Genomic DNA, 12,775 nt, shown 5'->3' with positions numbered 1-12,775 from the left:
ACACTGAGAAGAATGTAAGAACATATACCTTACCGACCCACCTAACAAGACATGCCTTTATTTATTTGCTGTGTGATCAATGGACTGCTGTAGTCCTGAAATGCTCTCCTGAATTCCTCTTTCTTTTATAAGAGAAAGAGGATTCCAGTGCAAAAGCTGTAGGGCTTGATCAAAACAGACAGTGATAAGGCCTGGCATTCAATTACCGCCACTGTAGTAAGGTTTGGCAGCAATAAAAATATTAAGTACATTTTAAAGACATCTGCCAGATTAACTTCAACCCAATAGCTCCAGTCTTCAAGATCACGTGGTTCTTATCTGGAAGTCATTTCAAAAATATACCTCCCCAAGTTTGGGAATATCAATAAAAATTCAAGATGTAAATACCCTTTGATCAATAAATCCCACTGCTAGAAATTTACCCTACACATATATTTATACTCTATAATTATCTTACATACATACTCAAGTACACAAAGAGAAATGTATACAGATGCTCAACTATTTGTAATCACATAAAACTGGAAACAATTTAGATGTATACTGAAAGGGGATTAGTTAGTAAAAACACTTGCTGAAACATTTAGTTTTTCCTTGAATTCTACTATCCAAATAAAGAATTGCTGCTATATTAAAGATACATTACTCACAGCCTCTGAATTATCAATAAATGGATCTGTCTCATCATAGCCAAAGCCTATATCGATTAAATCTTGTAGCCGATCCTTCCGGTGTTTACGGGGCTTCCCACCCTGTGAAGAACAGATATGTTAGACTGATTCAGTACTCATGCTGTTTCCATAAAATTAAAAAACACCTGTTAGAAAATAAACAAATCGGACCTAATGAAACTTAAAAGCTTTTGCACGGCAAAGGAAACCGTAAAGAAGATGAAAAGACAACCCTCAGAATGGGAGAAAATATTTGCAAATGAAGCAACTGACAAAGGATCAATCCCCGAAGTAATCAAGCAGCTCATGCAGCTCAATATCAAAAAAAACAAACAACCCAATCCAAAAACGGGCATAAGACCTAAATAGACATTTCTCCAAAGAAGATATACAGATTGCCAAGAAACACATGAAAGAATGCTCAACATCATTAATCATTAGAGAAATGCAAATCAAAACTACAATGAGATATCATCTCACACCAGTCAGAAAGGCCATCTTCAAAAAATCTAGAAACAATAAATGCTGGAGAAGGTGTGGAGAAAAGGGAACCCTCTTGCACTGTTGGTGGGAATGTAAAGTGATACAGCCACTATGGAGAACAGTATGAAGGTTCCTTAAAAAACTAAAAATAGAACTACCATATGACCCAGCAATCCCACTACTGGGCATATACCCTGAGAAAACCATAACTGAAGAAGAGACATGTACCACAATGTTCATTGCAGCTCTATTTACAATAGCCAGGACATGGAAGCAACCTAAGTGTCCATCGACAGATGAATGGATAAAGAAGATGTGGCACATACATACAACGGAATATTACTCAGCCATAAAAAGAAATGAAATTGAACTATTTGTAGTGAGGTGGATGGACCTAGAGTCTGTCATACAGAGTGAAGTAAGTCAGAAAGAGAAAAACAAACACCATATTCTAACACATATATATGGAATCTAAAAAAAAAACAGTTCTGAAGAACTTAGGGGTAGGACAGGAATAAAGACACAGACCTAGAGAACAGACTTGAGGACACGGGGAAGGGGAAGGGTAAGCTGGGATGATGTGAGAGAGTGGCATGGGCATATATACACTATCAAATGTAAAATAGCTAGTGGGAAGCAGCCGCATAGCACAGGGAGATCAGCTCGGTGCTTTGTGACCACCTAGAGGGGTGGGATGGAGACGCAAGAGGGAGGAGATATGGGGATATATGTATATGTATAGCTGATTCACTGTTATACAGCAGAAACTAACACAACGTTGTAAAGCAATTATACTCCAATAAAGATGTTAAAAATAAATAAATAAATAAACTAAGAACAACAACAAAAAACCTGTTAGAAGAATTTCCAAATGATTTCTGCAGATTAATTCCCCTCAGGAGGTTGAATTTAAGTCCCCTCACACCTTGAATGTAAGTTGTACCTAGGGACTTGCTCCCAAAGAGTACAGTATGACAAGGAGGAGACAAAGTAACTTTACAGTGAAAAACCTAACATTACTCAGCCAGGTGATCAAGGTCGACATCAACAGTGATAACGTCATGTTGATAGCATCACCCTTGACATGAGGAGACACAAATGGCACTTTACCTTTGTGGTCTTCCTCTCAAAAGCCTATAACCTCAGTTGTAGGCTAACCATGAGATAAACATCATGACAAACTAAACAACAAGAAAAACACCAAACTAAACTGAGGGACATTCTACAAATAACTGACCAGTATTCCTCAAAGCTGTCAAGATTATCAAAAACAAAAATCTGAAAAACTGGCATAGTCTAGATAAGCCTAAAGAGACATAATAACTAAAGGTCATCTGGTATCCTGGTTGGGATCCGGGGACTAAAAAAGGACATTAGGGGAAAAATAGTAAAATTTGAATAAAATGCAGCGTTAATTAATAGTAATGAACCGATATTGGTTTGTTAGTTGTAACAAATCTACTCTACAAATATAAGATGTTACAGGGGAAAGTGGATGAGAACTATATGGAAACTCCTTGTATTTTCTTTGCAAATTTTCTGTAAATCCAAACTAATCTTAAAATTATTTTTTTAATGTCCTAGATTTATTTATACACATAGACATACAAGAAAATAAAAAATGAATGTATGCAAAAACTGGTGAAATCTGCAAGACATGACTCTCCTTTGGTTTCAATTCCCATAGTGCATGTCTCTCAATGCAGTGTCACTGGTTCTAATTGGTGAAAGATGGCTGAGTTTTGTGCAACATGGCTCTTAAATGAAAGCAAATTGTTTCATCTTATTTCCACGTAAAGAAATGATCTTTTCCAGTGTTTACGTGAAAAAAACAAATATGATGGACTTACTGAGAAAAGTCTCCAACATGGTACCATTTACTTTCTAATTAATTTGTAAAGGTAATTCTGACTAAATGCTATGTTTGTATTGCATACTGATGTTAAAAAACCTAATCCCCATAACTATGACTCCAGTTTATGTTTTTCAATGACCAAAACTTGTATTATACCATCACCACCAAGAGGGTCATTTCAGTGTGAGATAAAGTAATGGCTCTCATGTTTTTAGATTTTACAAGTTCCAAAAACAATTTTGGAGACCAACACAGGGTGACAACCCTTTTATTTTGCTAAATAAGACCACTGAAGGCATAATCTCAGAATAAGAACAATTATTCTCAAGAGACACCAACTGGCAACTTAAACATACCTACACACACATACACACATGCACACACACACAAAACGCATGTATATGCTTAAATGCAACACATAAATAAAGTGTCCTTATTTTTTCCATATGCTAGGTCTGCAAGCTGGAACTCTTACACTAGGTTACAGAATTACAGAGAATAAGAAGTAAGTAAAGGAAAAAGATATTTGTATGTTAGAAGTTATTCTACCAAGAAAAAGTAACACACAAGCAGTTAAACACACGAGGGAATGTTTCACCCAAAAAAGAGAGAGTTCTAATAATATAAAAATCCACAGATAAAAACTAATGAGGACTAGCCCTGTCACATATTAAATATATTTAAAGTTATAGGAGTTAAAATAGATATGACAGGAATACAAGAATGAATTTAATATGAAAAAGGCAACAATACAGCTCAATGGAGAGCAATTAATAAATGGAATTAAAGTAAGACACCAATTTCATCTATCAAATTATAAACTTTTAAAATTCTGGCAAGATGGAGAAGAAACAGGACTGCTCAAACACTGCTGATAAGAGTATACCAATAAAACTCTTGGAAAGCGATCTGAAAGCATCTGCCAAGAAATTCTGCCATACACTTACGTTTTCTTTTGTCTCTACTATGTTTTCTAAAATTTCTATTAAGTATTAATGCCAAAATGGAAATATACTAAAATAAGTTTTAAAACTCTTCATCATATTTGACTCAGTAATTCTACTAAGTTACATAGCTTATTTTGAACTACTACTTAGATTCAAAAGTATCTGTTAAAAATGTATGCTATAGGGCTTCCCTGGTGGTGCAGTGGTTGAGAGTCCGCCTGCAGATGCAGGGGACACGGGTTCGTGCCCTGGTCCGGGAAGATCCCACATGCTGCAGAGCAGCTGGGCCCGTGAGCCATGGCCGCTGAGCTTGCGCGTCCGGAGCCTGTGCTCCACAACAGGAGAGGCCACAACAGTGAGAGGCCCGCGTACAGCAAAAAAAAAAAAAAAAAAAAAAGTATGCTATAGGGACTTCCACAGTGGTCCGGTGGTTAAGTCTCCATGTTCCCAATGCAGGGGGCCTGGGTTTGATACCTGGTCAGGGAATTAGATCCCTCATGCCACAACTAAAAGCCTGCATGCCGCAACTAAAAGATCCTGCATGCCACAACTAACACCCAGCCAAATAAATTTTTTTTAAAAATGTATGCTGTAAAAAGCAATATGTGTAATCTACAGATTCAACACAATCCTTATCAAATTAGAACAAAAAATTTTACAATTTGTATGGAAGCACAAAAGGCTCCAAAAAGCCAAAGCAATCTTGAGAAAAATGGAGCTGGAGGAATTAGGCTCCCTGACTGCAGACTGTACTACAAAGCTGCAGTTGTAAAAACAGTATGGTACTGGCACAAAAACAGAAATAAAGATCAATAGAACAGGATAGAAAGTCCAGAGATAAACCCATGCACCTATGACAAAGGAGGCAAAAATACAGAATGGAGAAAAGACAGTCTTTTCAATAAGTGGTACTGAGAAAACTGGACAGCTACATATAAAAGAATGAATTAGAACATTTTCTAACACAATACACAAAAAAACCCTCAAAATGGATTAAAGACCCAAACGTAAGACTGGATACTATAAAACTCTCAGATGAAAACATGGGCAGAACACTCTCTGACATAAATCTCAGCAAAAACTTTTTGATCCACCTCCTAGAGTAATGAAAATAAAAACAAAAATAAACAAATGGGACCTAACTAAACTTAAAAGCTTTTGCACAGCAAAGGAAACCACAAACAAGATGAAACGACAACCCTCAGAATGGGAGAAAATATTTGCAAATGAAGCAACTGATGAAGGATTCATCTCCAAAATATACAGACAACTCATGCAGCTCAATATCAAAAAAACCAAACAACCCAATCAAAAAATTGGCAGAAGATCTAAATATTTCTCCAAAGAAGACATACAGATGGCCAAGAGGCACATAAAAAGATGCTCAACATCACTAATTATTAGAGAAGTGCAAATCAAAACTACAATGAGGCATCACTTCACACCAGTCAGAATGGCCATCATCAAAAAAATCTACAAACAATAAATGCTGGAGAGGCTGTGGAGAAAAGGGAACCCTCCTACACTGTTGGTGGGAATGTAAATTGGTAGAGCCACCATGGAGAACAGTATGGAGGTTCCTTAAAAAACTAAAAATAGAGCTACAATATGATCCAGCAATCCCACTCCTGGGCAAATCTCCGGAGAAAACCATAATCTGAAAAGATACATGCACCCCAATGTTCACTGCAGCACTATTTACAATAGCCAGGACATGGAAGCAACCTAAATGTCCACTGACAGAGGAATGGATAAAGAAGATGTGGTACATATATACAATGGAATATTACTCAGCCATAAAAAAGAACAAAATAATGCCATTTGCAGTAACATGGGTGTACCTAGAGAGTGTCATGCTGAGTGAAGTAAGTTAGACAGAGAAAGACAAATATTATATGATCTCGCTTATATTTGGAATCTAAGAAGTGGTATGAATGAACCTATTTACAGAACAGAAATAGAGTCACAGATGTAGAAACAAACTTATGGTTATCAAGGGGGAAAAGTAGAGGGGAGGGATAAATTGGGAGACTGGGATTGACATATACAAACTATTATGTATAAAATAGATAACTAATAAGAACCTGCTGTATAATACAGGGAACTCTACTCAATACTCTGTAATGACCTATATGGGAACAGAATCTAAAAGAGTGACAACAAAGACCCAATGCAGCCATAAATAAATAAATAAATGAATTTATTAAAATAGTGAATATATGTATAACTGATTCACTTTGCTATACAGCAGAGACTAACATAACATTGTAAATCAACTATACTCCAATAAAAATTAATTTTAAAATAAAGGAGGGCTTCCCTGGTGGCGCAGTGGTTGAGAGTCCGCCTGCCAATGCAGGGGATGCGGGTTCGTGCCCCAGTCCGGGAAGATCCCACATGCCGCAGAGCGGCTAGGCCCGTGAGCCATGGCCGCTGAGCCTGCGCGTCCGGAGCCTGTGCTCCGCAACGGGAGAGGCCACAACAGTGAGAGGCCCGCATACTGCAAAAAAAAAAAAAAAGGAAAGCAATATGTTAAATCAGGGATCCCCAACCTCCAGGCCACGGACCGGTAACAGGCAGCGGCCTGTTAGGAACCGGGCCACACAGAAGGAGATGAGCAGTGGGTGAGCAAGTGAAATTTCATCTGCTGCTCCCCATTGCTCACGTTAGCACCTGAACCAACCCCACCCCCGTGTGTCCATGGAAAAACAGCAGTCCCTGGTGCCAGAAAGGTTGCGGAACGCTATGTTAGATGTCAGAAGGAACTTAGATTTAAATATGAAGTCTCTGCCCTAAAAGAAGTTAAAAGAAGATAATCTACTCAACAAATGAACTGAGCACCTACCAAGTGCCAGCCTTCATGGATTTTATATTCATAGTATTGTGGAGAAGGGAAAGATTAAATAATTATAGTAGTAATAAATGGTAAAAAGGGAATTATAGGTGGTACTGGATTTTTTAACAGAAGACCTAATCAAGGCTTTCCTGAGATATTTATGCCCAGACAAGGATGAGTGGAAGTAATCACTTGTGGAAGCCACAGAAAGTGTTGGAACTGGTAAGTAACCTGGTAAGATTAGTGCTTTAACAAAATCACTCTGGCCATTGTGGTGGGGAATGAACACAGTTGGGGAGATGAGTTAGGAAAGAAAAAAATTCAGAGATTTGCAAGAAAGTCACAAGTTAGCGGGGGCATAAAACATATATTTAATTACCAATCATGATAATGATGATGACAGCCACCATCCACTGAGCGCTAACTTTGCATTAGCACCTATTCTTAAGTACAACCATATATTATTTCCCATTTAACAAGTGGGAAAAACTAAACCTTGGAAAAAACAAATAACTTGTCTAAGCTCATAGAGAAAGTAACAGAGCCAATTTTCAAACTCATGACCATCTGACTCCAAAGTATCATTCTATTAAAAGTCCTGTAGGAGAAGTGATAGAACTTCTGAGGTCATTTTTCCACTCGGAGACACATAAAACTCAATACCAAAACTCAAACCAGTGTTCCTGCTGTCAATCATCTCCAAATTAGCTTCCCCCACTTGACATTTCCATTTTATTAACTCTATTTTTCTGCCTTAAAACTTCATTATTAACTAAAATTACAAAGGTTGATGACAGCAAGCATTAACAAGGATGTGGAACCATTCAAACTCTCCTACATGCTGCTGCAAAATGATACACCCACTCTGGAAAACAATTTGGCAGTTTCTTATAAAGTTAAACACACACTTATCACATGACCTAACAATCCCTCTCTTAATATTTCCTCAAGAGAAATGAAGACATATGTTCACACACACACTTGTGTTCCAATGTTAGAGCAGCTTTACTCTTAGCACCCACAAACTGGAAACCATCCAGTGCCCATCACCCAGTAAGTGGATACACAGACTGTGGTACATCCATACGCTATGCAGCAATAAAAAGGAAGGAACCACTGATAACATGCAAAACATGGATGCACTTCAAAAGCATTATAATAAGTGAAAGAAGCCATGTACAAAAGACTGTAAGATTCCATTTATAGGAAACTCTAGAAAAAGAAAAAACAAAAACCAAAAATCTACAGAAACAGGAAGTAGATCAGAGACTGCCAGGAGCCTGGGCTGAAGGAGAGAGGATTATCTGTAGAGAGATAAAAGGGAACTTTCTGGGGTGATGAAATTTTTCTATATCATAATTGTGGTAGTGGGTACAGGACTATGTATATTTACCAAAATATACCAAATTATATACTTGAATGAACTGTATTTATTTATACTTCAATAATGATGATTTTTAAAAACGCTTATTATTTCTACTTCAACTCTCTCTCCCCACAAACCTTTGTTCATATGATTATTCACATCGACAGCTTCCTCTCCATTCTAACTGCTGTTGCTTATAATCCTGGCCATTGTTTTTCACTTAAATGTAATGAATGCCTTAATTAGCTTCTCCTTCCTCATATTGATTCTCAATTCATCCTGCCTAATATCATCTAATATTTCTGATTCCCTTGCTCAAAATGCTTCAGAAGCATCCTACCTATTACAAAATATATCCAAAACCCTTAATAAGGCAGTAATTAAATACCTTCTAAATGTTGGCTCAAACCACCCTTCCAACTTTTTTCTTAGGATTTTCTGACTTGAACACTTCAATCCATTCAGTTTATAGAACCACTCTCCTCCCAAACACACTTGCTTATCTTTCCTCATGCTTCCCCCTTATTGGGAATAATCTCTTATTCCTCTCTGAATTCTCCCACCCTTTACTGCTCAGCCCAAGTTTTGGGGGTTTTTTTTTAAATAAATTTAATTTATTTATTTGTTTGTTTGTTTATTTATGGCTACGTTGGGTCTTCGTTGCTGCACACGGGCTTTCTCTAGTTGCGGCATACGGGGGCTACTCTTCAATGCGGTGCGCGGGCTTCTCATTGCAGTGGCTTCTCTTGTTGGGGAGCATGGGTTCTAGGTGGGTAGGCTTCAGCAGTTGTGGCACACGGGCTCAGTAGTTGTGGCTCACAGGCTCTAGAGCGCAGGCTCAGTAGTTGTGGCGCACGGGCTTCGTTGCTCTGTGGCTTGTGGGATCTTCGCAGACCAGGGCTCGAACCCGTGTCCCCTGCATTGGCAGGCAGATTCTTAACCACTGCACCACCAAGAAAGTTCCTCAGCCCAAGTTTTAAACCTTTTCTCCTGGATGTTTTCTACTCAAAATCACAATGATCTTTTTCTGCTCTCCTAACGTATTTTTTGTCTAGGCACAACTAGCTGCCTAAAAAAGATTTACGTAGGGAAAACTAGAAAAACAAATAGGTTCTGTTTTAATGGGCCCAACAAGACATATGCAGAAGTCCAAGTAACTTATGCGTAAGTAGACAGATTCAGGAACATTTAAGTCTAGGCAAGGCTACCAGTAGTTAACCACAGGAAAAGATAGCAGTTATTAATGGTTCTGAGTCCATATCTAATATATGCAACAAAATGGTTAAATAAGTAAATGTCACTCTTGTCTATGACAGTAACCAAAATGGCTAATGCTTTTACTTAACTATAACAGTATTAATCTGACTAAAATGGCTCTCAAAATAGGATCTTAGAAGTATGAGCTTTCCCAAGCATCATATCAATTAAAGCATCATAACAATGATAAAGGTATAAATTATATATACTATGACAAATCTATGCAATATTAACAGCCATTTTAAAACAGTGTGGTAGAAGAATATTTAATAATATAGAAGGCAACAAAAGCAGTTCACCAGATGTTACGTATAGTTCAGGCTATTCACAGAAAAGGTAATACTGATGTTCACTAAGCATCTGAAAGTGTTCAACCTAACTGGTAATCATGGAGACAACATTAACGTAACAAGATACTGCTTTTCCAACTATCATACAAATAGTAGGATCTCATTTAAGAAAAACACAACAATATACATCTACAGCTATATATTATATATATAATGCTCAAAGAATTGTAACATGTAGATAACCATGACCATTACCAGTGTGGAAGGGATAAAACTGGAGGCAGTGGTGAAGGAAGACTTTGGCTTAATATGTATATTTGAATTTGTTTTTTAATAACTGGAATGTGTTCATGTAATACTAAAATGATTTTTAAAAGTGCAAGAGAGGACGTACATAAGCTCATATGCATTTTTAAAAGCCCTAAAAGGGTACACATCAAACTATTAACAGTGGTTATGCCTGGAAGTGGGCTTAGAGATGATTAGCTGATTTTTATTTTCCTCTCTTTGTTTTATCTGTATTTATATATTCTTTTATAGTGAAAAAAATCTTTGAAATATGTAAATGCTTACATATACATAGATCTCTTGGGCAAGAAACTCAGTGATTATTTCTGAGAAGGGAGCTGATTAGCTGGGAGTCAGGGGTAGGAGGTAGATTTACTTTTCATTATTTTATCTTTTGTATCTTTCAAATTTTTATTAAGTGCATGTACTACCCATTCAAGGAATTTTATTTTCTTAGGTCTGGACCATCAAATGTTCAACATCATTTACTGTTTGACTCCTTATATGGTTCTGCTTCCTAGGCCCACTGCAGGGAGAGTTTTGGATAAACTATATGCGACACACCCAGGCCCATGGTGGTTCTTTCTTAAATCCCTCTCCACTAGCCAGGGTTACATTGTCTTTGCTCTACCAATTACTGGCTTGCTGCCAAAGCACTACTGTTGGCACATCCCAGTTCCCTCCTGCAACACAGAGGCCAACAGAGCACAGTTTTTCTGGCCTCGGTTTACTTTTCTTCACCTTCTGGCCTTACTGGGAAAACTCCAAGTACCCGGCCTGCCCTCTGCCCTACCTTCCTTTTTCTATTCTCCAGCTTACAATTCTCTAGTCCCCCAATTATGATGAAATCCAGTGATACGCAAATGATATAAAGTGGAGCCAAATTCTTGACAGTTGCCAAAAAGGCACAAACCAGTTAATCCACAAAAAAAAAAAATTTTTTTTTTTGGCCACACCATGCGGCTTACAGGATCTCAGTTCCCCAAGCAGGGACTGAACCCAGGACCACAGCAGTGAAAGCCAGGAATCCTAACCACGAGGCAACCAGGGAACTCCTTTTTTTTTTAAATCTACAAATATTAAAATTCACCTAAAGGAACTCAAGACAGATTGGCAAAGGACTATATTATCATGTCTCCCCTACTGGGCCTATGTTGAGTTGCTGTCTTTTTCAGCATCTGTGGCAAAAATACACTCTGCAGTAGCATCAAAGTCTGACTTGATAAATTCTCTGGCCTCCTCCAGTTGTTGATGTTACATTTTACACAATAAATGCATCTTATAGAAATACAAATTTTATTTTCCAAATTTAAAAAATCCTTGAATTTTGCTACATCTAAAATGGAGAAACCCCTTTAAATCTACTCCCCTAGGGCACTAGTTCACACACTACGACTCAGAAAAAAACTAGCTTACTGAGTCATTAGTACCTGCTTTAACCTGATAATCAGTGTTTCAAGCCAATGAAGTCCGATTACACTTAACACTAAAATGGAAAACAAACAACAAGTGTTCTTAGTACGGGACCCCCTATTGCCTTCAGGTAATAAGAAACCTAACTAATAACAAGCTTCCATTGATCACCTGTGGAAGACAGAAGACTCATGACACTGCTAAGACTCTAGTCTGATAACTGAGAAGAAAATATCTGCTGGTCACAAAGCTTCCTATTTGTTCCAGCCCTGTCACAACCTTATCTTCTACCTTTACTAATTTTCTTAACCTACCAATAGAAAAGGGTAGAGATTTAAGTCAGTGGAAAGACAGTCAAGAGCTGACTTAACAGCACAGAAATACTATACACAGATTTCTATAATCACCACTTATGGATACAAAACCTTCCTCCCAAATACCCTAAAACTGCTGATTCTCAACTGTTCCTAAGGGATTGAAAGAAGATGGAAGAGAATTTATTTAGCTCAAAGAGGCCAAGGACTTAAAAGGGCATGTCATGGCAAGCAATTACAATTGATAACTGCACTAAAGAAACAATTATTTGAGTGGAGAAGTCTCCCTCGCCCTTTAAAAAATCGCACCCCTCAGACTGCTTTGAAAGGTTACTATTTCACATTTTTATTGTATTTGTAGGACTACACTATTACTGGCCAACAGAACCTAAATACACTGGTATTTGTGCTTTGTAAGTAGAATTTATTTTGTGGTGGTATTTACAAGTTGGCCCAAACTGCTTTACCCAAAGCCCTACCAAGTTGATCAAACAAAGAGAGGAAAACCAGCCCAGGAAGTTCCCAAGGACGCTCTACTGCCTCAGCAACTGTGGATGATCATCTAATAATATGAATAACAGATAGAATTCTTAAAATTCCCAGATAGGGTGCATAAATGCTTTCTAACATCCACTTATATCAGTCTCATATTTGAGGACACTTTTCAAATAATTCATAATTATTTTAAGTATAAAAATATTTTTCCTTTCCACTCAGTTGAGTAGTATATATCATGAAGAAGCCAATTTCATTGGAAATTACACAGTTATTCCAAGATATTGCCATCCTTTAAAAAATAACTGGACAAAATCAGTTTTAAGAGCCATACCAAAAGAAAATCAAGACTTTTTATAAATATACTTTGTTTTTGATTAAAAACAGTGTTAACTCTATTTCATCAAATGCCTTATTTGTAAAACTGCTCAAACTGACTTTTAACTCATCAAATCTACCCTTATCCTCCCTTTTATTTATTTATTATTATTATTTTTTTGGCTGGGTTGGGTCTTCGATGCTGCGTGTGGGCTTTCTCTAGTTGCGGCGAGTGGGGGTAC

The 12,775-nt window shown here is 37.4% G+C and overlaps 1 protein-coding gene across 1 annotated transcript in view; it reads right to left on the bottom strand.

The window, feature by feature from the left end:
* The window catches only part of UBN2 (ubinuclein 2), a 67,701-nt gene that overhangs the window by 40,529 nt on the left and 14,397 nt on the right, over window positions 1–12,775 (bottom strand). The window contains exon 3 of the mRNA XM_065883993.1: window positions 651–752. Within this exon, the coding sequence (XP_065740065.1) occupies window positions 651–752 (102 nt within the window). The remainder of the gene's footprint in view (window positions 1–650; window positions 753–12,775) is intronic.

This window comes from Phocoena phocoena, chromosome 9 (genome assembly GCF_963924675.1).
Source record: "Phocoena phocoena chromosome 9, mPhoPho1.1, whole genome shotgun sequence".
NCBI classification, from domain to species: Eukaryota; Metazoa; Chordata; class Mammalia; order Artiodactyla; family Phocoenidae; genus Phocoena; species Phocoena phocoena.
The sequence above is the reverse complement of the archived record's forward strand: the minus strand, read 5'-3'. Positions and strand labels throughout refer to the sequence as shown.